Source organism: Ogataea angusta (genome assembly GCF_019207475.1).
Source record: "Ogataea angusta isolate 61-244 chromosome Unknown 61-244_NODE_3_length_881311_cov_93.026150, whole genome shotgun sequence".
NCBI classification, from domain to species: Eukaryota; Fungi; Ascomycota; class Pichiomycetes; order Pichiales; family Pichiaceae; genus Ogataea; species Ogataea angusta.
This window is the reverse complement of record NW_025065217.1, coordinates 428,754-453,783: the sequence shown is the minus strand read 5'-3', so window position 1 is coordinate 453,783 and position 25,030 is coordinate 428,754. Positions and strand designations below refer to the sequence as shown.

The following is a 25,030-nucleotide window of genomic DNA, read 5'->3' as shown; positions in this document are numbered from 1 at the left end:
ACAGGACAACCCCTGATGGCTCCAAGAATCAATGATCTTCTTGACAAAATCAAAAAGGAGGTTGAGAACTAGGCTTTCTTTATATTATTGTGCTATGAATCAGTGTGTCGAGCTCGAAGTCGCCTATTTCCCCATATTTATCAGTAATCGAGTCCACATTGACAATCGGAGAATTTTCTGGGTATAGAGATGGAATGTCACTTAATAGCAATGGTGATTGCTCTTTATTTTTCCGTGCTTGTTGGGCCTTGAGTTCGCAGATCTTATCGAAAGTGTGTTCAGGAATTTCGTAGTATATTCGAATTTCTCCATTGAGTCCCATGGCCAGAAATTTGGTGTTATCTCGGGGAACACTCCATAACGGCTTGAACTCGCACTCGTGCAGACGTGGAATGAATGGCGTATTCCATTCAAAAACCTTTTGTGTCGTAAGGCTAGCGTAGTAGTCCGTGTTATTTGGAATCACCAATATTGTCTGCCGCTGCCTGTCTGCGGCGATGATATAGGGATCTTTTATAATGCAGTGGCCCATGAGATCCCGACTAACAGGGTCACTTAGGTGAGGCGAAAGTGATCCATTAGGCTCTTTAAGGTAATGATAAGTGTACACCGAGTCTTTGGCGGTCACCACAGCGACATGGTTACCAACGCAATTGATCTCTTTAACCTCGGATGGAAACGACTGCTGGCCAAAGGTATCGCTGAGTTTGCTTTCCAGAGGCTTGTATTTTCTAAGACGCACAGAGTTGCGATCAGAATAAATGATAACGGAGTCTGGAAGTTGTGCTACCGCTGCAACTGGTGAGGATTGGGTCCACGAGTACAAGACTTTTAGTAAGACCACGTCTTTGACTTTCTTGAGCTCAATGATTTTGACCAGCCCCGAGCCGTCTCTTTTATCAACGCATCCAACGAGCAGGTGTTTATGCGTGTAGTCTTCCACTCTGCGAGATTTCACATGCCATTCCGATATGGATAGGGGCTGCTCGTGTTCGGCCAGGACCTGTTCTTCCTGGTCTGCTGCAAGCACTCTTTTGGTTTTGTGGTCAACGAAAAGAAGCTTATCGGGGCCAGCTACCAGCACGACAAAGACGTTATGGTATTCGTAGTACATCATTTTCAACGGAGTAGAGCCAAGCTTGACTTTTTTGATGCTCCAGTCGATTGTACGGGACACAAACAGACTGCACAGACCGTCGTCGCGAATAGCAAGAAGCTGATCTTCTTCGTATTGTGGAAGCAGATCGTCGTGTGCCATTGGAACAAGCACGGCCGCCTGACACCCTCTATCAACGGTCTCTGCAACCCATATCCTCTCAGGATAGCACGATTTAGACAGGTCAAGCTTCCACAACGTTTTAGTGACGATAAAGAACTTACCTTCACTCTGTTGGAGAATGCTAGCTGGTAGTTCGCCTATTTTTAGTGATGCAAGAAATTTGTCGTTCTCGTAAAGCAGAAGACTTCCATCCTTTGATGTCAAGAGAGAGTGGTGCTCGGTGTACACTATATCGTGTGGAGTCACAAAATCGTCGATACGATCCGAGAGGTCAAGGGTGTCAGCGAGCAGGAGCCGATGGTCCTCCAGCCGATAAAAGTGGATTTGATTGGAATAGGTTCCGATTGCCAAGTACGGCTGTTTGTGTCTAGTGATAAATTTCATCAAAGATGGCTGGATCCCAATGATGCCTGGGCTAATAGCTAGAGACGTCCCGGACACAGTGAATGCTTCGATGTTGACCTGGATTGTCTCATCACCGTACTCGTAAGCCAGCACTACTATGTTCTGCCAGACCGCACTCAGTATTATTCTTTCGTGAACATAAGTGGTCAAAAAGTCACTCGACTGAAATGTGCCAAGTCTCCATCCATGTTCAAATATCTGGATAAACCTGCCGTCTGGTAGCATGCCAAAATAAATAGTGCGCTGGCCACTTCTGAATTGAGACAGTTCTGTAATATCCCCTGAGTCGTCGTCGTTAATGAAAGCAATCACCCATGACTCTTGGAAGCTGGAAAGTACAAAATGCGGCTGGCCACGGAGCTCAAACCCATATATGTGGGTCACGTCCCTGAACCGAGTTTCAGGAATAGATTTCTCAGCTCGGTAACCTTTGTGCATGCTGAACAAGGCACCTCGCGACTCGCATCGGCCAACACACCATAGTTCCTCGCTAGACGTTGCGTTGACCAGCTTGGATCGCTGTGCCGGTATCACCTTGTAGTCAAAGGTCGGAAACCAGTTCATTAGACTTCCCTTGTCCTCGATAACCTTCATCTTGAACGCTGCGCCATTAGAACGCGGAACAAGGTCTATGATTTTATATTCAGCGGACCCTCGCTCGTTAAAATATGTCAGAGAATACTGTTTTGCGGCAATCTCTTCCAGGCAGAAATGACTGAACACAGATGGCTGAACAAACATCTCGCTGAAGCGGATTCTACGGTCTCGTCTGCGCGAAGACCCAAATATTTCCAGTAACCAAAGAGAGACGTCCGTTGATAGAAGGATCTGGTCGTAAAGTTCTTCCTCGTAGTCCTCGCATGGGAAGCACGTTATAGGATACTGGGGAATATAGTACGAATTTGGCTTGATATATTTTCCACCAACCATCGGAAGAGCCTGTTCAGTAACATCTGCCTCGTCCCGTGAAAGCATATAATGTATACCGTGCACAACGCACTTGGTCTCCTGGACTTGGAGAAGACACTGCGTTTTTCTTGTGGGGATCAGAAAATACGGTACTTCCTCCAAGTTCCACAGCAATATTGGATGAGTCTTGATACTATTCAAAGGATTATCGTATTGGTAAAACTCGTTGTATTCCAGTCTCATAATATTTTCGTCTGTTGATATTAGGTTGACTAAGATCATGTACTCCTTGTCCACTGGCTCCAATGGCTCCAGAAACACTGTGTCCACAAGCGCTCCTCCAATTATCATGTTTTGCGACGATCCAAAAGATAGAACACCGCGCGAGTCATATTCTATGTGCATTATTCGTATCACCTTGGAAAAGGCAGCAATTGCCACCATCTTACCTGTCTTGTGGACCGTCACTTTGTATCCAATCACGCTCGTCTTCTCGTACGGCCCTAAACTGCTGGTTCGAAGCTTCTGAACAACAATTGGCTCGAAATGTCCTCCAGAAACGAAAACGCGCAGCAGTAACATCGTCCCGTTTTCCAGACACACAAGCAGAGAATCCTCGAGCTGGGACTCCAGGCAGCCAGGTATCAGTGCACAACTCAACACACTCGACTCAAAGAAGGCCTTGTCCTTGTTGTTGATGGACACCGAAGTGTTCCTGATTGCAATATTCACATACATGGTGCGCTCTTGCTCAGGCTCAGCAAGCCTGCTTGCCTCCGGCGCCTTTGGGTTATTTTGCCAGACTTCATTAATGTAATCTGGCTCGCTGCTGAACATATCCATGGAATCTGAAGGCTCCAGAAGGTCCTGCCAGGTAGCACTCGTCAGGATGCGTTTGGATCTGGTGTTCAAGGGATTCAGATCTTTATATCGCGAATCCTGCGCGATCACACGGACCCTGAAATCTGAAAAATACGCCTTGATTGCCTCAGACCCGGCTACCGTGCGCTCGAGGAAGAATGGCCCGCACTTCTTCCCCATACTTTTATTCATTTTACGCAAAGTCAACTTTTTCCGTCCTTTTATCGTTCCGCTTACGTTATACATTTATACACCCGGTCCACAGCAGTTTCTGCGTCCTCATCTAGGGTTTCGGCCAACTCTGACACAAACGCGCGATATTCGTCATGGTCCGTGCCGCGGTGGTAATTGTTCGAAACGAAGCTGACAATGAAGTCTACCAGTGACTCCTCTCTAACACCCAGAAACTCTTCAAGAACCTCTTCTGCTTTGCGCCGGACTTTGTCCACCTGATCTTCCGTTAGAGCAGGCGCCTCTTCCTTCTTACGAAGTGATATCTTGACTGGTTTGCTCGTGAACGAGGCCATGAACTCTTCTTGCTCGGCAGTTGCGTCACGTTCCTTGGCTTCCTCGTCTCTGTCTATAGCGTCCATTCGCTCCTCGTCTTGTTTCTTCTTGCTCCGGAAAGCAAGATAATTGCTATGGTTCACGTAGTAGCTGAAATTCTGATCGATCTTGTTCGCAGGGTCCTTGATGCCGTTGACAAAACTATCCAGGAAGCGCTTCCGTGCGTTGACAACGTATTCCGTTTCGTACGCATGGTGTTCGATTTTCTTGTGGAAAGCTTCTATGGACTTCAAGCGCGCCTCGTCGCGCTTTCGCGTCTGCTGTATCCGCATAAAGAAAGTTTTTTCTGCCCTTGACTGCGCCTGTGTCTCCTGTTGCTTCTTAAATTCTTCATCGTCAATTCCGTCATCCTGTATCTCTTCATCAGACTCGTCGTCGTTCCTGTCATTGCGAGAGGGCAGCATCCTACGCAGCTTCGTCTTGCTCAACTGTTTGTCCCTGATCATTTGCTGCTCCTTTTTTTGACTTTCCAAGTACCGCACTCTCATTCTAAAATCGATCACATTCTGCTTGACCAAATCAAGCATGTCTGGTGGAACGTCTTCGAGATCTTTGGAATCCACCGTATAAACTTCGTCCTGTCCATTGAGCGTTTGCGGCCCTTTTTTTCTCAAAGTCTCATGTTTTTCGATCTGGCTCAATCGCTCCCTGAACTTGGAAGAGTCAATTTCTGTGATCTCAATGCTATCCGCCAACTTCTCACATGCCATGCGCGCAGTCTGTTTCAATCGCACCTTTAAATCCTCGCTGCTCACCATTTTCTCAAACAAATATAGAGTCAAGAGGTCATGGAACTCGATGAATATTATCTTGGAGTCGATGGTATCGTTGTTGAGCGCAGTCCAGCTGAATTTGGTGTTGATATGCACATTCTCGTCATTCACTTTGACTGGCACTGATGTGAGTAGCTCGGTCACCGTGTAGTTCAGTAAATCGTCCGTAAGATAATTGGACTGAATTAAATATTTTGGAAGACCTTCAACTCCAACTGTGAGAAGAGATTTGATCGGGTCAGTGTCATCGTGAAATAAATTGAGGGTAATGTAATGCTTGAATTCATAATTCTCACCGTTAAATTGAGGGAATTCTTCAGGGTGGGCCAACGTGCTGCCGCCATCTTTCGACTCATTGCCATGCAACGTCACTGTGTCAAACCCGCTAATAGGAACGATATCTCGTAGACTAATAAAATTCGGGAACTTGAGAGGTCTCAGATTAGCATGTTCAAGGTCAAAAGCCTTCCTTTGGGGTTTCTGAATCTTGTCCAAAGCTGTGGATCCGACAGGATTGGGAGCTTTATCGAACCCAAAATGATAGAACTGGGGCATTTCCTACAATTTTCTATTTTCCTCCATATTTTCTTCAAAACTTGCACAGCCTTACTATGAGAAGTTTTAATGCTGGATGTCCCTTCCATTGGTATCCTAATACGCCTTGACTCTTAACTACTTAACTTTATCATTTTCTTCAACCATAAGTGTTATAACGATATCAGCAAATACATAAGTCAATGAAACGATGAAAAATGAACCCTAATTGCAACAAGGTGCAAGGAAATGATGGAGCTTGCAACAGCTACCATTGAACATGACAAAATGTATGTAGCAATCATAAAATCTCAAGATTTCATACTAAAGGACTAGAACTTCTGGTCATATGACTCGGAGAGATATCCCTGGTTCTGTTCTGTTGGCGTGCCAGGAGCCGGATTCGGATTATAGTACATGTAGCATGGATAGAGAGAAGGACTGGTATTTGGATCATATGGCGCATAGGTGTAGTAGTATCCAGTTGTCGGAGGTCCTCCAACTCCCTGAACTCCAGCAGCATTTCCAGGAACTCCCATGATCGCTGGATTGTGGACCCCTGAAGAAACTGCATTGCCCATGTAGCCACCTAAATCCTTCGTTGGAACAAGGTAGTAATAGGGCGCTGGCGATTGGTAATAGTTAGGTCCCCCAGCACTTCCCATCTTTGGAACCATTTTAGAATCGACCATTGGATGCACTGGAGGGAATTTGGGGGAGTACTCGTCCACATCGACGGATGTGTACGAATAAGTGGTTTTGGACGCTCCATTCGTAGTTGATGAATATGCTGTATGGGTATTACGACCCGCAGTGGCATCGTCGTTCTCCTCAATTCTTGTCATCCCGTTGTTCGATAGCCGCTCGTCGTCGCTAAGGATGGCATCTGGGTCTTCTGCTAGAGAGGCAGATGCTTTAGTGCTCTTAGTGGCATCATTGACGTTTTTGCTACCTGCACCAGCACCAGCACCAGCAAAGTCAAATTTATTTTTGTAGGTCTTTCCTGATGAACCTGCAGGCGAAACGTGATCCTCAAATGAAAACCTTCTCAGTGGTGGAGGGTTGGATATATTATTCCTCTTGAATGAGGAAAATGGTTGCATCTCTTGTTCGGGAAAACCACTGAAACTACCGAACCGCGGCCGGTAGAAATTGGGAGCTTTTTTAGGCTTACTTCCCGTATAGCTATGATTATTGTTGTTGGTGTTGTTACCGTTGTTCGAATTGTAAGAATGTCTTCTTCTGAAGCTCACGGGTGGTGGAGCCAAATTCAACTTTGGTCCGCTTTCGTTTGAATACTTGTTTTTGTAGTTGTTGTACATCTCACGGTATTGCACATGAATAGTCTTGAACTTAAACATTGAATGGTTTTCTCTTTCGACTGCGGATGCAGCAGCTTTTCTGGTTTCAAACTTGACAAAGGCGAAGTTATTCAATGGCCTGTTGACTAAGATGGCCTCTTTGATTTTGCCATGTTGCTCAAACCTTTCAATCAGTTCATCTCGGTTAATCCTTGGATCAAGCTGGCCGACAAAAATGGAGTACTTGTCAATTGTCACTTCAGGAGTGTCGCTTGATTCATCTTCAAGATTTTGTGCCCATTCAACATTCCAGAAGGGTTTGACTTTCAGGTTTGCGTAGGCGCTAATAGCATCTTGACGATATACAAATTTGCAAAACCAATAAGAGTGAGACCCGGTATGTAGATCAACTAGATTTGATTTCTCATCCACAGAAACCAGTCTCTCAATCTCTCCGTATTTTTCCAGAAAGGATCTGATTGAAGATTCTGGCAATGCCTTATTCGTAGTCTCGATGTAAAGAGTACGATTGACTCGAGCTTTTTCACACCTTATGGTTCTCCCGTTTAGCAAAGAGTGTTGGCCTTCTACAATTGCACGTTTTGCATCCTCCTCCTTCGTATACTGAACAAATGCATATGGCCTGTTAGCAGGATCTCTCAACACTTTCACTAATGAGATGGTACCCCATTGTTTGAAATGGTTGCTGACTGACTGGCAAAGAATGTCATCAGACAAGTTGGAAGATAGACTGGCCACAAAAACACAAGCTGAAGGGCGCCCTCTTTCGGCGGAGGAGCTCTCGGTTTCTTTACTAAAGCTGTCATCTTCATACGAAACGCTTGTGTTCTCTACTTTTCCAGTCGCCTTCTCCTCAGGACCAGACAAGGGCTGTTGTTTCGCATTCCGGTTCTCCTCTTCAAGCTCATCATCCTCACCACAGGAAGATGCTCCCTCTGAGTAGTCGGAAGACTGCTCGGTACCACTGTCACTATGGAATTTAAGGTTCTCTGATCTCAAGAGGCCGTTGTCGGCCATTGGCTGCAATTCTGTATGTTTCTCGATTTCCGAGTTCTTGAAAAGCTGGATACTGCTGTCGTCAATGCCCTCCATCATAGTAGTTTGCAATACCTAGTTATATCACTATGCAGAAATTCAAGCGCTTGAAAGTAATGTTATTGGCTTGGGTGCTGTGCAATAAGAAGGGATAGCTGATTAGTTGAAGTTGCAAACAGACTATTGCCTTTAGGCCTTTCTGGTGTCTTCCCTTGAAGCTAATTGACTAAAGATTAAAAATCCAGAAGATAGTTCTCCCACAAGAGTCTTAATGGAACAAAAGAACAAGAAAGTGATATCCCAATGACAGAATGCACGTAATTATATTTATGGCTTTTGTCTTTCTTATAGTGTGCGATATGTGTGAACTGCGTATCCGATAATGTGGATCGTGTACCACAGAGTTTTGGATCAAGCGGAAAAGGTTGTGTTTACAAGAAACGTTCGATCTAAAGGCAGATCTAAGACAAAGATCTGACACACCAGTTAGTGATGCATTGAAGTCCCTCAATCAAATGTTCATGCAAAATTGTACCAGTCAGGCTCATTTGATACTAAAATGTCGGTTGTGCCCAGGTCACAGTCTCAACTATAAGATTCCACAATTGATCTTAGCACGAGTGTACAGAGCACACAGCCCACATCTAGCGACAGGATCCTGTATTCCAAATGTGTATACAGATGAACAAACACACTAAATGCACTGGTGAAAGGAAGTTTAATTCAAGCGCCACAGCATCAAAAACAAAAGATGTTGGGACAAGCATTACTTGCATAATTTCTTGTCTGTTGTTTGGGCAACCAAATTTAGCTATCAGGCCAATGTTGGTTCTGACTTAATGGTGTTTGAGTTGTGTACATGATTATCTTTTTTACAAATAGGGATTAGACATTGCATATACTAGATTCCACATGCATCTATTGTACAGATCCGATTGTGTGATAACGTGAGCGGGATCTCAAGTGGAGTACATTGGTGCAACTCCACTACAGTAGCTAAATACCCCGTCTTGCATTGAGCTACGCGTATCTCTTGCAGGCTACAAGATTGCAATTGGATATCAAATGTGGGAATAAGAACAGAAAAGCAAAGAACATCCATTCCAATCTAGCCCCCACCAGAATACGGGTTTGTCATGCGCCTTGAACTTTTCTTCATTTATATCATGTGTAGCCCACCCAACCTCCTTTGCCGGAATATTTCTTTATATTCCCCGGGCCTTCGAAAAACTAACTCTTATCTGCACTGCCGTGATCCAACTTTAGACTCAAAGTAGTGTTGATATAATTTGCCTTTGGTAATTTTTTCCAAGTCTACAACTTTATATCTGTCATGAGTAACGAATTGGCACTTGTAGAGAAGGTGGAGCTGCGATTAGCATTGGCAGACACAGACGAGAAATTTGAATCTGCTTTGAATTTATACCTGGCTCCTATTCTCCTCAAGTTTTCGTCCTCTGATGTTGCAGTTAAAACTCAAATCAACAGAATTGTAAAATATCTACTCACCAGAATAAACACTTCACAGGTCAAGCTCCCTATAAGGAATCTTGTGAACCAAGCCAAGTCACCAAAAGTGGCAGCAGGTGTTGATCCTACGGTGGTTCAGTCTTATACAATACTCTTCATCTCTAAAGGATTGCCTCGCCTCTCAGAAAAAGAGAGACTGGAATTGATACCGCTCATAATAAATGGCATTTCGGCGATGAAAGATGTGATTGCCTCCAGGATGTTCAATGTTCTTTGCAAGATACTCCTAGATTGGCACGCAGACGACTCGCAAAAGGGTTCGTACCTCTCCATTTGGAATGTCAACGAATCTGATCAGAATTTCCTCATCAGCAAATTTTCGGAATTCATGTTGATGGGACCAGTGCTTCCCGATGAGTCTCACAATATTCCTCAAAACCTCACGTTTCCTGGTCTTTCAAGCTCGTCTATCTCTTTTTTCACCTATCAGGCAGGCGCAACGTTCGATTTAGGCACTTTGACGAACTACAAAAAGGCTATATTCAGGTTTTCCGAAACAGTGCTTTCCAAGTCTGCCACAAAAATTGCAATCATTGCTTCAGCAGATACCTCGACTTCACTTGCCAACGATGCCAATTCGTTCTTGAAGAGAATTCAGGTCGATTACGAGAATAAATCATTAATCGACCAATTGATAGATTTATTCATAGGTGATAGCGTTCGGCCTCCTGCCTCGTTGTATTTGCAGGAGAAAATCATGAGTTTTTGCAGCCAGTCGCATTTCGCAGCTTCTTCTCCCAAGGCTGCTCAATTATGCACGCTGGGACTGGAGTCTGATTACCCCAGGTTAAAACAATCGACGATCAAATTCATCAAGTGGCTATCAACTGCTATGTTGAAAAATGAAACTAGGCACGACGAAACTCTTTGCAAGACTATTGGGCTTGAGCTAAGAAATAATCTCGCTAAAGAAGATGCAACTAACAACACGACACAGCGCCGTTTTCAATACGAGGCCTTGGCCGTCGTCCTACGAAGAATCAACGATCCGAAAGATTGTACATTTGTCGACTTCCTATTTAAAATGATGGTGCGAGACTGTGCCGACCTTAGATCCAGTATTCAAGACGCAATATCCGCTTTGGCCCCTTCGTTGCCAAAGTTATCATCTGACGAGAAGCAGAAGCTCATGGAGATATTGGCGTCCTATATTAAGGAGACGCCGACGTTCGAAACAAGGGACAACATATTGAGCTGTCGCTATGCGGCAGTGAAGCTAGTGAACGTTTGTTTCCCATTCAGTGATACAAAGGCCAGAATATTGAACGTTCTCGCGCAGACCCAATTTGATAAACCCGAAACTTTAGAGGAGGCATCAAAAGGACTGCACCCTTATTACTTTTCTTTGATACAAAATATCAAGTCTTCTGAATCGCTAACCGTGGAATTCCCTAGCTTTGAATCCATAGTTCAAGAAGCTCAGCACATTGACCATGCTAACATTGGTAAGCTAATGACTTTTGCCTGGAGGTGTCTCGTGATGCAAGCCATCAAAGGATATGTCACAGTTATTGTTCCTGATCAGCAGTGGGAAACTCGACTCGAAAACGCATTAGAGTACGATGAAAAGGTGAAAAGCCTGCTCTTCAAAGAGTTGGAGCGTCTGGAGGATCCGTCCTTACGAGGAGATCCGTCTCTTCTCTCTGCATTTTTGAAAATGCAGCTCGACGTTTTTGTCGCTGAGTCAAGTTTGGAAGCAGGCCGACAATTGTATCAAATCCTTGTATCGAGTCCTCGGCAAGCAGTTTCCAGTACGGTCTCTTCAATCCCTCAGCTCAAAGCCATGCTCACTGAGTCCGTTTCAGATGAGGTAAAATTATACGTTTCGAAGTGTTTGGCTATCATTGCTTCTCAGGATACTTTAGAGGAGCAGAATCTGAAGTCTCATCTGACTAGCTTATTTAATGATGATCAGATCATGGCAACTTCATTTTTGATTTCTCAGTTGGTTTTACATGGAAAACAAAGAGTTGTTACAACCGAATTGTTTGACGAAGTTCTAGTTAAAATAGAGATTTCCATCAAATCCTCGTCTTCCAAGCTTCAAAGAGAGGGTCTCGAAAGCTTGTCACAGTTGGCTTTGTTTGGATGTCTGGGACCGATCTTGACTCTGTCTTCAAAAGTGAATTCATACAACAGTAAGTTTGTTGAATTGTTGCTGCCCCTGGTGAAAAAGCTTAATGAGAAAGCTGCTATCGCCATTTCTTGTCTGAGCCTTTCACTTCCACGGTCAGATACAGAAAACCTGTCTCTGATTGAGTCTGCACTGTATGGGACTCATAATTCAAAACAGACAGATTTTTACTTCACAGCGGGAGAAGCCTTTAGCATCCTTGCTGCGGGTGTTCGCTCCAAAGTGGTGATGAATAAACTGGACATCAGAGATGAATCACTGAGTCCTCCGTTAGAGCATGATGTCTCTAGGTTACCTAGCATACTGGACACTGTTATTGAGGCTTGCGCAAACACGAAGCCTGCTCTGAGAAAAGCAGGATGTATTTGGCTATTGTCACTTGTTCAGCATTGTGGACACCTTGAACACCTTCAAAATAATTTAAGTTTACTCCAACGCTCGTTCCTGCGGTTTCTGGCAGATAAGGACGAAATCATTCAGGAGTCAGCATCAAGAGGTCTGAGTTTAGTTTATGAAATGGGGGATTCAGAGCTGAAAGATACACTGACGCATGATTTGCTTGGCTCGTTCACGGACTCCCGAAAATCGACCACCAGTGGATATCTTCACGAAGATACTGAACTGTTTGATCCCGGTGTTATGAACACAGGTGACAGTTCTGTGTCCACCTACAAAGACGTTTTGAGTCTTGCCTCTGAAGTCGGAGATCCCGGCTTGGTCTATAAATTCATGTCCATTGCAAAAAGTTCTGCTTTGTGGTCGTCCAGAAAAGGTATTGCTTTTGGCCTAGGTGCAATCTTGGACAAATCCAAGTTGGAGGCTTTAATTGCCAATGACCAAAAGCTGTCTTCCAGACTGATTCCGAAGCTTTTTAGATATAGGTTTGATCCAAGTCCTTCAGTTGCCAAAATTATGAATGATATATGGAACTCTCTGCTACCAAACTCGAAAGTGATAACGGACAACTTCAAGACCATTTTGGACGATCTGCTTACAAATATGGGAACCCGAGAATGGAGAGTGAGGCAGGCGTCGACAGCAGCGATTCAAGATTTACTCCGCCATGTATCCTTTGAAGAATACGAGGCTCATTTGGGAAAAATCTGGACTATGGCTTTCAGAGTTATGGACGATATCAAAGAAAGTGTGCGGGCGGAGGGAAATTCGCTGACCCGGTACCTCGCAACAACCATGGTCAACAAGATCTCAAGTGTTGATCAGCAGACCTCCAATGAGTCAAAGATATTATCCCAGCTAGTGCCTTTCCTTCTAGGGTCAAACGGTCTGTTGAATGATTCCGATGACGTGAAGAATTTCGCTTTGCAAATCATTATAAAGCTCGCCAAATCATCGTCACTCTTGCTGAAGCCTTACATCTGCGACATGATTGAGCAATTGACCATGATGATGTCGTCTATCGAACCTCAAGTCGTCAATTATCTTGCATTGAATGCGGAAAAGTATAATATGAAATCAGACGACATTGACTCTCAAAGACTTGCCGCACTTGGTAGCTCTCCTCTTATGGAAGCAATTGAACAATTGATGAACCTTCTGGATGAGGAGCTGATGACAGATTTTATCATTCATCTTTCAGATGCGGTAAAAAAGTCCGTTGGATTACCGTCCAAAGTGACAGGGTCGAAAATCATCATCACTCTCATTACAAGGCATTACATTATTTCACAGAGACATGGGGATGATCTTCTCAAAATTTGCATGAGTCAACTCAAAGACAGAAATGAAACTGTGTCAAAGTCTTACGCTATATCTGCTGGATATTGTGTCCGTATAGCCTCACTGAAAAAAATAGATAGTCTGGCGAAGAAGTTGAAGGCATACTATTTTGAAGCTGGTGACAATGAAAAACTCAAACTGCTGTCCGCCAGCGCTTCAGAATCAATCTCTAAATACTCTGGTGATAAGTTTCAGTCAATCGCTGTCAGCTATCTTCCCCTGATTTTTGTTGGAAAGCATGATCCTGTCAAAGAGGTCTCTGATTTATTCACTAAAGCATGGGAAGAGTCATCCTCTGGAGGGAGCGGGCCAATCAAGCTCTATCTCAAAGAAATAATTGAGCTCATCATGTCCAACATAGACTCTACCGATCTACAGATTCGACAGAGTATTGCATTGTCGATCATTGAGATAGTGGACAAATTGGGGCAGGAGATCAGCTCTCTGAGTAACTACCTGGGTCAGCTCTATGAAATCCTCATTGTTTCTCTTAGGGGCAGATCTTACAAAGGTAAGGAGAATCTATTAAGTTCACTGGTTCTCTTGTCTACTAAGACCCCAAATTTTCTCCATGAGACAGATAATTCAAAGATTTATGACCAGGTCAAGCGTTATATCTTAATTGAAGCCAGACGAAAAAACAAGGAATACGCAATTCACAGCGTACAATCGCTTGGTATTTTCTTGGGCACTTTCCCTGACGAGGAAATGTATGAGGAATATTTGGATCTGATTGACTCCTTCATTCAACCAAAACCAAAGAATGAGTCGGACATGGATACAGATTCGGAAGACGACGATAGGAATTCAAATAAGAAAGCTAAGGACGCTCGATTGGAAGAAACGAAGATTAAGCTACTTGAAAACCAATTGAGCGCATTGAACCCTGCGGAGCCCAATCGAAACCTCTGCGAACACATCATGAAAAACCTAGTCGAGTATTTTGACGACGATCGCTTCCAACTAACCTATAAAACCCAGTTGGCTATAATTGAAGGTTTCGCCAAACTTTTGGAATCTTTTGATCTTCTGGACAATGATTTGAAAAAGCGAATGTTTGATATTTGGACCACTATTTCGACCAATTGTGCCAACAGAGAAAACCTTCAAAATGTTCTGATTGCATTCATAAGGGCTACCAGCGACTTTGCGAGAATTTGTCCCGCCGTTTCTGAGAGCTGTAACAAGAAACTTGAAGAAGTGGCTTCTTTAGAAGTTAACTCCGTGGTCAACATGGAGGTTAGCAAGGCATTGAATAGATGAAGTATGAGTTACTACAGAAATGGAGTTTGCGATAGAGCGTCGTCTCTTGGTTATACCATTACATACTCATTCAGAAACCGCCTCTGAGTCTCAGAACCAGGTGAAGAGTAGATTCCTTCTGAATGTTGTAATCGGAGAGAGTTCTACCATCTTCTAGCTGCTTACCTGCAAAAATGAGTCTTTGCTGATCAGGAGGGATTCCCTCCTTATCCTGAATCTTCGATTTGACATTGTCAATCGTGTCAGAGGACTCAACTTCAAGGGTGATAGTTTTGCCGGTGAGAGTCTTGACGAATATTTGCATACCTCCTCTCAATCTCAAAACTAGATGCAAGGTCGATTCCTTTTGAATGTTATAATCGGATAACGTTCTGCCATCTTCGAGCTGCTTACCAGCAAAAATCAATCTCTGCTGGTCTGGTGGAATACCCTCTTTATCCTGAATCTTAGACTTGACGTTATCAATAGTATCAGACGACTCAACCTCAAGGGTGATAGTCTTTCCTGTCAAAGTCTTGACGAAAATTTGCATACCACCTCTCAGTCTGAGAACAAGATGGAGTGTGGACTCCTTCTGAATGTTGTAATCAGACAAAGTTCTGCCATCCTCTAATTGCTTTCCTGCAAAGATAAGTCTTTGCTGATCAGGAGGAATACCTTCCTTATCTTGAATCTTGGACTTAACGTTGTCAATCGTGTCAGAGGACTCGACCTCGAGCGTGATAGTCTTTCCTGTCAAAGTCTTGACGAAAATTTGCATACCACCTCTCAGTCTCAAGACCAAGTGCAAAGTGGACTCCTTCTGAATGTTGTAATCGGACAGAGTTCTACCGTCTTCTAGCTGCTTACCAGCAAAAATGAGTCTCTGTTGGTCAGGAGGAATTCCTTCCTTATCTTGAATCTTCGATTTGACATTATCGATTGTGTCAGAAGATTCGACTTCTAGAGTGATGGTTTTGCCGGTGAGAGTCTTAACGAAAATCTGCATTTTTGAGCGTAAAACTGTTGTTTTGTTGTCTTAAAAAGTTCAGGGGATGCGCGATATTTATATGTTGCTACGGAAAACAGGCAATTTCGGTGGCAAAGAATAAGGGGGGTTTTCAAAAAAGAAACGTTGTTTTACACCAGCCACGCTTGATAACAGAGCTGTCTAACCAAATTAAATTAACACACTTACGAAAACATGCTTGCACAGCTGAATAGGGGTACGATTTCCATACAAAGTTCCGGTAGTGCCTATTAAGAGGCAAACCTAAGTTCTTTTCTTATTATTGTAACGCTGTTACAAACACACGCCTCGTGTGGAATAATCGGATAAAGTCGTGCGGCTCGGTTTTGAGGGATTACGATGTGGCGGTAACTTGTTTATTTGTGGCGCATTAATTATCATGCCAGAACTTTCTGGCGGGGTACGGCTGGTTAGTATATATATTAATTAAGTCATAATCGACGCGACGACGTAATTGTCGTCATATTAAGTAGCAGGATCAGATAGCTAATACTCGAGGTCAGTCATCAAATCCGCATCGATCTGGGTTCAAAGTGATTCACCTCTTCTTCTAGCTCCAGGATGTTGCTAAGCATGCTGCCTCTACGTTCTCGTTCTTCGTCTGATGAGGACGAATAGACATCCAAGTCACGAAAAAGCTCTGCCCTATTTATCTCCAATGATTTGCAATTGCGTTCACCTGTGAATGAAGTCCGGCTGGGCATATCCAATGAAGATCGAGGAGTCGGCAACTTCATCTCTTCTCTGAAAGTGATAAAATCTTGACGTTTTTGTTTCAAAAGTTCTCGATTTTCCAATAACCTGAGGATTTCAGATGCCTTGTTGCGAATGTTGAAAGCAAGTTGAGCGTCTCCAACGTGTTTTCGGCGAGTATCTATCTGATATTCTTTAAGAGTCCTGATCGAATATTGATTCAATGTCAGCCAAGAAACAAACTCCAATGACGAAGTCTGTAACATGTACAGCACAATTGATAGCGCTTTGTGAATCTGGATGGGGCTTTTGGAACGCAGTTTGCGAGACAGCTCCTTGGTGATCGAGCCCAAGTCGCCCGGGTGATTTGAAAGCCGAGACAGCTGGTTCAACTCCGCGGTGGTCGGTCCCCATCGGGTGTCTTTTGTTGCTTCCTTTATGAGAGTTTCGCTATGAGAAGCCCTTTTCATAGGCAGAAAAGCTATACTTCTCATTCCAAGGCAAAATTATGTCTCACTCGGTTTTTGTTAGGTTTTTAAAATTATTTGAGGGATGCCGAAAATGCCCAGTTTTTTTTTTTTAGCCGAGACGATGATAGAAAAGGGGGCCGTATTTTCGTCTAATCATTATATTACAGTAGTATTTTAATTATACATCCGCTTGCAACAAATACCTCTTTAAAGTGCCGTCTTTCAGAACAGCGAAAACCTCATAATGATCCTCTAGAGACTTGATATCAAGGGTGACAATCACATCCTGAGCGAGATCAGGAATTTGTGCAACCTCAGAGCTCCATTTCTTGCTTTTTTTATAATATCTGAATACTGTCTGATCGTTGAAAAGATATGAGGAAGCTTTGTCAATAGCCAGAACAGCGCTACTTGGAGAATCCAGCACAGCTTGGAAAACGTCCTTCCTCAAATCGTATATTCCAATTTTCGATCCCGAGTCCGTGGAACAGTGTATCACCAGTGAGTAGCCATTTGGAGAAAATAGAAGCTTATCTATCACTTCAACGGTGCCAAGCGAGTCAATGGAAACGTTAAGCTCGACAGAGTTTTTAGCAATATTGAAGATCTGAACGACGTTGGTCTCGAGGCACAATCCGAGGAACAGGCCATCTTGATGCAGAGCCATCTCACTGATTTTGGATTCAAAGGGATCTGACTCGTACAATTTTTGCTCCCCGTCAAATATGTATAGCTTGTCAGTCTGTGCTATGATCAGGTAATGTAGTAAAGGGTGGGCCAGAATGCTGGTGATTGACTTTTTTTCCAAATGGAACTTTGTTTCTGATTCTCCTTCAACGATATGGACTGTCCCGTCGGTGGAAGCGTACACAAACTTATTTTCGTTGAGCCACTTCAAGTAACTAAACTTGGCTCGTTTAGGAAGCGCATGCCGACTGATAAGCACTTTTTCAACAACATCATAAACAGCGATAACATTTTCCGAATATGCGAGTAGAATTTTGGTCTTGTCAGAGCTGAACTCTGCTTGAACAAGTGTTGTCTTCTTCTTTTGTCCATCCCATATTTTAAGGTCCTCTTCAAGTGCAAACTTTATATCTGAGCTCTCGTCAATTGGAGACTTGAATTTTTGGGAACGATGTTGCTGATACAATTGCGAGTGAGCCTCAAGTAGTTGACTAGCATACTCCTCAGACAGTGGTTGTGATCCGTTAGTTTGTTCCGCTGGCGTGTCGATCTCAATGACCTCTCCTTTTCCAAGCTTCGTCGTGAGCTCCTCTAAAGCCCTTTTGTACTCGTCGCGTTGTTTGATGGCGCTGGCAGCGACTCGCACTGCTGCATCCTGTTTGTACAAGGCCAGGCTGAGCTCTTTCTTGTATTGGTTCAGTTGTCTGCGTAGCTCAAATGTTTCCAGAGCCAATGCATCCCACTCGCGCTGAAATATTGATAACAAGGAAGGGATCGAGGTTGATGCAGATTCGCGCACAACCAGTGGCTTTTCCAAAGCAGACACCTGAATGGCCACCAAATCTTCAGAACTTAGTGACTCCCCCGATATTGGGTCTGTTCCATGCTGCGCAATGTATTCCTCTACCAGTCTCTTTTCGTACACATGGCCAGACTTTGTGGACAACACTGGCTCTTCAGCCGGATTGCCTGAGATAGAGCAGATCATCAAAGCTTTGTGTATTAATATAGAAAATTTTCGTAGCTAGAGGAAATGCGCCACATGTGGCACATTACATCACGCGAAGCTAGGCTGTGGCGTATCTATGTTTGAGGGAGCTGGCGAGATCGGGCCTGAGGAAACTCTGACCTTTCGCGGCACAGGGGCAGCTCCAGCAACAGAGTTATTGGAGGAAAGCATCCTTGTTGCATCTAGGGCTCTCTTTTGGTGCGTCAGCTCTGCTCCCAAAAAAAAAGCAGTCAAACGACCGAAGTACAAAAAATTGACGATTTTTTGTAGCGGATTTTTACTTAGACTGGGTTTTTTACTTCAAAGCGCAAACTTGGAGTTTATCACAAGCGGTTGCAGCCAGAGCGTTGTCTAGTTGTCGGGATACTCTTGCTAGAGCACAAAACACCGGTTTATACTAGCTCAAGCAGTCCCGTGGACCCTGCCTCGGCACATCAAAGATCAAGCCACAAGACTGGTATAGTCAAAACGTTCTCTAGTTTGAACGATTTTCAGGCCTTCTGTGGTCGCTACTCACACCTATCTTGGTGTAACATCTTCTACGAGCAAGGAGGACGCTAAGGATACAAATTATAAACACATAGATGTTGGTGTCAACGGAAAATCGCTCGGCTTGCGATTCAACTGGTAAGTCCAAAGTGGATGATCATAGTGATGTATCGGGTCCGAGTCGAAATAATACATCGTCAGTAGGCTCGAAGAGTCCCTTGAAGTTGAAGACTCGCCAGCAGTTGGATTTGCAGTCGAACTCCTCGACTTCCTCAACGCCCGCCAAATTCAAGGGTTTCAAATATAAGGGCCGGCCCCCAATAACCGAGGTTCCCGAGCTTATGGAATTGTGCGAAGAGTTTCTCCTCACCACGAATGTGACCGGTCTTTCCATGATCGCTCGCCAACGTGGTCTTCCGCCATCGCTAAGGCACAGAATTTGGCCTGTTCTGCTGAAATATCATCCATATGTCTTGAACCCGTACGTGCAGCCTGATGACGACGTTGATGATGAAGACGGCGAACTGAAAATTCCGGAAGCTCAGATCAAAGCTGACCTTAACAAGTATCTCAGAAACGCTGAACGTTACAAGCCAAAGGTTTCAACTCCGGAGCTCAAGGACCTGTTCGAAATCCAAGACAAAATTTTTGAGACGTTGGAGAGCGCAATTATCAAGTTCCTGAAGAAATGGGGATCTATTGTACATTACAATTCTGGCCTTTCCTGGATTGCCCTGGGCCTCGCAGAGTGGGTTCCTCCATTGCTCAATTCGCAGATTGTTCTTTGTGGGAAAGACGACATCGCAAAAAACGGAACTAAGTTGCGAAACATAAATGACACTTACTTTGAGAAAATGGAACACGAGGGCACAGGCACTGTGAGCTACTCGTCAACATTGAGCTCGACTCCTGTGGTATCACAATCTCCAAAATCTGTTTCAAGCTTGGAAAGTTTGAACCCTCAGCTCGCGTCCAATAACCACTCATTCAAACAAATGACATTTGCAGAAATCTACGAAAGAATGGTACTAGTTATTCTGCACACTCCTGATCCGACCAAGAAATACGAATCAAAACAGAGCGATGAGCATTCGGATGAATCTTCGGACGATCTACCAAAGTTTGGGGGCTCGATTGAGGATAGAATCTCATTTTTCTTATACTGCTTGAGACGCCTGCTGCCAGAGTTGCATAAATTCATGTCTGAGGAGGGTCTGTTGAAAGGAGACTGGATTTTATGGTGGCTGAAATACTGCTCTTCTAAAGTCTGGTCCAGGTACGATAGAGGAAGAGTGTGGGATCTTCTCCTTGGATTCAGGAATACGTTTGATGAGGGCGACATGGAGCAGTTGGGGCAGCTGACAGAAGAACAGAAACGTTTACTTGGCCCTGATATTTTTTGGAACCCATTATCTGAGCCAGACGTCCACTACAAGAAAGGCAGGTCCAGTAGTATCAAAACTCTCATCAATCAAGTCTCTTTGTCATTTGATCAAACGCCAACCCTGTCATCTCTGTCTCTGAAAGACGACGACGATATTGAAGATATGCCATTGAACGAGACTGGCTTACCACTTTCGCAAATTGATGCCCATGTCCAACTTATCTTTATTTCGTTGGCTTTCTTGAAGGCAAAAGAGTTCACAATAATGGAACTGGACCAGTCGGAGATCAAGCAGCTTCTAAACAATTTGTCTTCTTTGAAGATGTCGGAGATCCGCTCGCTGGTTGGTGGAGACGGTCAGGTTGCAACTGCGTCTCTTCCGCAAGACAACTGTTCATGTGCTTCTTGCAACGGAAGCGTGAACAGTAGCAGTTCAGTCCTATCTTCCCACACTTATCAGCTGAAAAAGTCCAACAGAGACATTGAAAATATCATATTTGAGGCAGGTGAATTATGGAGAAAATTCATCTATCTGGAGATGATCGAAGAAAGCTGACATTTTGACAGTCAAGCATAGCTATTTTTTTTGTCATGATTACATTTATTATTAGCGTCCCTAAATGAATAAATAACTTATTCTTGAACTAATCCCATCTGTCGCCGTCTCTCCATCTCTTTCTGAACGGCAATTTGATTGACTCTGTTTTTCTCTTCCTGCGCTGCCTTCATCCTGGCCAGTTTCCTTGCTTTCTTAGCTTCTGCGAGTGCACGTAAACGATGCAGTTCGTCATCCTCCTGTTGCTTTTCGCTATCCTTGTAGGGCTTTTCCATAACATGTAGCTTCTTGTCGTTTTCGCCTAGCTTATTGTTGTATAGGCCCTCTAAATTTTTGCGGTCCACCCCGGCTTCAACTTCTTGTCCCTCCGCTACCTTATCAGCTTCCTGACTATCTTGCTTTAGATATAGTTGTTCTTCTCTCAATTCTTTCATCAAATCCTCCTTCATTTCTTGTTCCTGTTTGTGCTTGAGCTCATCATTAACGTTCGAATTGATGATGTCGTGGTCGTTCGTCTTCTTGAACTTAACAAACCTGTAGTTCTTTCCATTCTTACCGCTGACGTACGGATTCAATGGGAAATGACCAAAGAGCTCCTCCTTGTGGGTTTCGTCTTCTTGACGAAGTTTCTTATTCTTCAATTTTTCGAGCAAAGCAGATTCTACATTCGTGCTCATGTCTTCAACTCCGAAATTTCTGTTGACATTCTCGTCGCCCTCTTCGAGCCCTTCCTCATCAACGTCTTGTAAGTATTCGTCCACTTCGCTCCAGTCAATGCTGACGTCCCTTCTAACGTCAGTGTTCTTGAAAACATTGAATTTCAAGCCATTCCATTCGGAATTCACCTCTTCAAAGGCTTTCATCCAGATCTTGTCATATAGCCTTTGTATCCTTGCTTTCTCGAGTCTATTGGTCTCCTCCTCGGCCATCCATTTCATGTGTTGGATGTCATCGGACGAAGGCTCATAAATATGCCAGATTGTGTAGTGAGGCAAACCTATGACAGAGAAGTTCATTGTACGGCATAGTTTTCCAAAACCCTCAGTCTCTGCATGCTTGAGATATGAGAAAGCAGGAAACATGGCACCGCTGCGAAAAACATGAGCCTTGCTCAGAATGGAGACTCCCCCGATTCCATCAAGCTCCATCTCAACCTCGGGATCTCCATAGGGGTCCCTTAAGTATGCCAAATGTGTCCTCCAGGTTGCATATTCAGGATATCCTTCCACAATCACGGCATCTTCGTCCAGTTTGTCTGCCAGCTCGATTCCTCCTTCACTTTCCTGCCAGGAATTCAAGTCATAAGGCTGTTCATAGCCCAACCAATCAGGCAATGGACGCCAAATGTTTGGGACGATCACATCCTTGTCGTGATGCATCAGATCCTCAATGATAGTGGGCGGCACGGTTTCAACGTCTGCGTCCCTCCAGTAGACCCAAGAGTGATCAGGACGCAAAGCAGTGGCCAATAGCCAGTTTCTGGCAATCGCCATCAGCTTACGTCGAGGACCTTGGGCTTGGAATCCATGACGGTCGGAAAATGATTGGCCAATGATTTGTCCAAAGTCTTTTTCGTAGATATTAATTCTGCCGAAATGCATCCAGGGGTCTTTATCGGACTGAATTTTTTTCAGTTCTCTTTTCAGATCTTTGATGGTCGAATCGGAAGTGTCAGAGATCAAGAATGCAAGGTCTATAAGGTTGTGTGGGTACGTCAAGTTTCTCATGTGGCCAAAAAACATTGATAGGTGTGGAGCCGCATCTCTCAAGGGAACACAGAAAAGAACTCTTTCCTGGTGATTCCATCCGTCAGGGGAAGATGAAGCAACCTGTTGCAAGTCGTAAAACTCAATGTTGTAGTCGTCGTAGCTTCCTGACTCACTTTTGTATCCCGACGGGAGATCGGGGTAATATCGATTGCTAGTGCGGTCATTGAAACTGAACAAAGTCAGGACAGAAGGTGAATAGTATGTTATCAAAAAGGCGATGATAGCCACTATCGGCAAAATGGCATATATGATCCACGCCAGGCGAACTAGTAGCGAATGAGAAGCATACTTGTCGCCCTCCTCCTCATCACTCGTGTATTCTTCTTCGTCGTCGTTGAAAGGAAACTCAAACTTGGCCATTCTTTGACGAGGTAGATTCAACTGTACCTTTTCTGCTGACGAAGGGGTTTCAACAGAATCACCTTGAGAGTCCGAAGACAAAGGCGGTTGCCCATCCTGAACCCCCCTTTCGACTTCCCCAAGTAATTTCTCGAGAAATATGTCCTGAGACATCACAAGATGAGGCTGATTGATAAAGACACTTAACTGATTTACCTAGATAGACGGTAAAAAAAATTGTATCAGTTTCGGGCTGTGGAATAAATCCGTTGAGGATGCAATTAGCTATTTAAGGTACATATACACTGGACATCAGTATCACCAAGTTGAATCATAAAACCTGATGAATAGGAACATGCGAGTAAAATGCATTGTCGTTGGTTTTTCGGTGGGCAACTCAGCAGTTGAGGTGAGTTGTATCTATATGGAAAGCCTGTGTATATGTCCGGCCAGGCTCTGCCGTTCAAGCAAGTAGATCTATGTCTTGAAAGAGCTCAAATATCCGTGTATTCGGGCTCCTGACGTAATCGTTGTCGACAATTGTCACCAATGTGAACGAGTCGCACAAAGACGATAGGAATTCAGTTGCTTGTGTAGCTTTCTCGTGTTTGAAAATTGAAAGCCATTTGTCTAAAATCGAAAAAAGCTCATCCTTCCATGCTAAGAAAGAGATTCGTTCCACGATGGTTGGTTGAATTACCTCGGTTCCCGGGAAACAGCCCCAAGTGACTGCAATAATGTCTGAGTCTTGCGTATTGGTAACCAAATGGCCATCTTTGTTAGTGGCATAGAAGGACAAAATGTTAGAGTTTGCTCCCTTGTTTATCTCGTTGATGCGTTCAATCAGCGATCCCACCACTGTGGAGGGAACCAAAAACTCCAAGTACTGTTTCTGGTAAACGTAGCCATTTCTGGGCCCCCATCCGAACACCTTATCACTGGACTTGAGTCCATTGACAGAAGGCTGAGAGTTGATCGTGAGAATTCCGTGCTTGACAATATCCAAAATCTGCTTCCTGGTAGGTTCAATTTCTGCGGAAATCTGGCCATCCGACCAAGGCAAACACGATAGTTCTCCGTTTATGTATCTGATGGTCAGCTCGGCCAAATCTTTGAGGCTGCTGGGAGTTCCCCAAAGTTCAAGAGCTTTCTTGGGAGAGTGTCTGATGAGCTCCGACTCACACGATTCAACAGAAGCAAAAGCAGGAGACCGAGAGTCTCCCCATCTTCCATTCGGGAACTCGTCCCAGTTGGCAGTTCGGCTGATATAAGAGAATTTTCTGTTTTTCCAAAAAATGGGTCTGATTGTCTCCTTGGATCTGTTTGGATTGAGCGATTTTCTCCATGGCTGTTTCATGTCGTGAAGCTGTTGCTTGGTTACCAAATTGAGACCCTGCAAGATCATGAGGGTGGATTTTTCCAGGTTCATGGTGTAGAAATGCAGATGGGTTACTCTTTTGGAGTCGAGCAATTGCTGACACATCTCGATCACCAGCTTTGTTCCAACTTCTCTGACTTTGGCGTCATCGTCCTTGATAGGCTCCAAAGCCTCGCTGAAATGCTTAGGGATCGCAATCTCTGACCAACCAGCTCTTCTGATGAAGGCAGCATATGTACTAATGGGCATGATACCCGGGATTATTGGCATGGTGATACCTATTTTTCTGCATTCATCACACCAGTTGATGAAGTTTTCCGTGTCATAAAACATTTGGGTGACAATGAAATCGGCACCGGCATCCTGCTTTTCTTTCAAATAATATAAAGTTTTCACGGGATCTGATTCTTCGGGGTGACCCTCAGGATAAGCTGCAACGCCAATACAAAAGTGGTCGCCGTAGTGTTTTCTGATATATCTGATTAAGTCTTTGGCGTACTTGAAGTCACCAGTGGACTCTGAGCCGTCCAACGGTGGGTCTCCTCTCAGAGCCAAAATGTTTTGGCATCCACTTTCATATGCCGATTTCAGAGCTTGATCGATCAGGTCTGTTTTCATGTTTGTACAGGTCAGATGCATACACGTCTCGAGGCCCAACACAGATGACGTAGTCTGAACCATCTCTGTCGTGAGTGTGCTTAAACGGCCTCCTGCATTCCAAGTGATATCGATGAACAAAGGATTTAGATCATACATTCTATCCATTCTATCGTACAAGTTTTGGAGACCCTGGCTTGTTTTCGGGGTGAAAAACTCAAAGGAAAATGTTGCCGGTGCATTTTCTTCCTTGTGCGAGTCCAGCAGTTTGTTTGTGACCTTCATCTTCCCCTGATCACCA

General features: G+C 44.1%; 10 protein-coding genes across 10 annotated transcripts; 2 read left to right on the top strand and 8 right to left on the bottom strand.

Moving 5' to 3' along the window:
• Positions 1-79: 79 nt before the first annotated feature.
• Positions 80-3,646, bottom strand: KL928_001722 (uncharacterized protein; the record flags this gene model as incomplete). Its single annotated transcript, XM_043202119.1, has 1 exon — positions 80-3,646. One exon carries the CDS (start codon positions 3,644-3,646, stop codon positions 80-82), a length of 3,567 nt encoding a protein of 1,188 aa, XP_043060999.1.
• A 41-nt stretch (positions 3,647-3,687) lies between these two features.
• Positions 3,688-5,349, bottom strand: KL928_001721 (uncharacterized protein; the record flags this gene model as incomplete). Its single annotated transcript, XM_043202118.1, has 1 exon — positions 3,688-5,349. One exon carries the CDS (start codon positions 5,347-5,349, stop codon positions 3,688-3,690), a length of 1,662 nt encoding a protein of 553 aa, XP_043060998.1.
• Positions 5,350-5,660: 311 nt separating this feature from the next.
• KL928_001720 (uncharacterized protein) lies at positions 5,661-7,742 on the bottom strand (the record flags this gene model as incomplete). The annotated part of the gene is made up of 1 exon (XM_043202117.1): positions 5,661-7,742. The coding sequence occupies one exon, from the start codon at positions 7,740-7,742 to the stop codon at positions 5,661-5,663; it is 2,082 nt and encodes a 693-aa protein (XP_043060997.1).
• Positions 7,743-9,018: 1,276 nt separating this feature from the next.
• Positions 9,019-14,349, top strand: KL928_001719 (uncharacterized protein; the record flags this gene model as incomplete). Its single annotated transcript, XM_043202115.1, has 1 exon — positions 9,019-14,349. The coding sequence occupies one exon, from the start codon at positions 9,019-9,021 to the stop codon at positions 14,347-14,349; it is 5,331 nt and encodes a 1,776-aa protein (XP_043060996.1).
• Positions 14,350-14,419: 70 nt separating this feature from the next.
• On the bottom strand, positions 14,420-15,337 carry KL928_001718 (uncharacterized protein; the record flags this gene model as incomplete). The annotated part of the gene is made up of 1 exon (XM_043202114.1): positions 14,420-15,337. The coding sequence occupies one exon, from the start codon at positions 15,335-15,337 to the stop codon at positions 14,420-14,422; it is 918 nt and encodes a 305-aa protein (XP_043060995.1).
• Positions 15,338-15,864: 527 nt separating this feature from the next.
• On the bottom strand, positions 15,865-16,521 carry KL928_001717 (uncharacterized protein; the record flags this gene model as incomplete). The annotated part of the gene is made up of 1 exon (XM_043202113.1): positions 15,865-16,521. The coding sequence occupies one exon, from the start codon at positions 16,519-16,521 to the stop codon at positions 15,865-15,867; it is 657 nt and encodes a 218-aa protein (XP_043060994.1).
• A 178-nt stretch (positions 16,522-16,699) lies between these two features.
• Positions 16,700-18,196, bottom strand: KL928_001716 (uncharacterized protein; the record flags this gene model as incomplete). Its single annotated transcript, XM_043202112.1, has 1 exon — positions 16,700-18,196. One exon carries the CDS (start codon positions 18,194-18,196, stop codon positions 16,700-16,702), a length of 1,497 nt encoding a protein of 498 aa, XP_043060993.1.
• A 605-nt stretch (positions 18,197-18,801) lies between these two features.
• On the top strand, positions 18,802-20,646 carry KL928_001715 (uncharacterized protein; the record flags this gene model as incomplete). Its single annotated transcript, XM_043202111.1, has 1 exon — positions 18,802-20,646. One exon carries the CDS (start codon positions 18,802-18,804, stop codon positions 20,644-20,646), a length of 1,845 nt encoding a protein of 614 aa, XP_043060992.1.
• Positions 20,647-20,723: 77 nt separating this feature from the next.
• KL928_001714 (uncharacterized protein) lies at positions 20,724-22,928 on the bottom strand (the record flags this gene model as incomplete). Its single annotated transcript, XM_043202110.1, has 1 exon — positions 20,724-22,928. One exon carries the CDS (start codon positions 22,926-22,928, stop codon positions 20,724-20,726), a length of 2,205 nt encoding a protein of 734 aa, XP_043060991.1.
• Positions 22,929-23,217: 289 nt separating this feature from the next.
• KL928_001713 (uncharacterized protein) lies at positions 23,218-25,014 on the bottom strand (the record flags this gene model as incomplete). The annotated part of the gene is made up of 1 exon (XM_043202109.1): positions 23,218-25,014. One exon carries the CDS (start codon positions 25,012-25,014, stop codon positions 23,218-23,220), a length of 1,797 nt encoding a protein of 598 aa, XP_043060990.1.
• Positions 25,015-25,030: the final 16 nt, after the last annotated feature.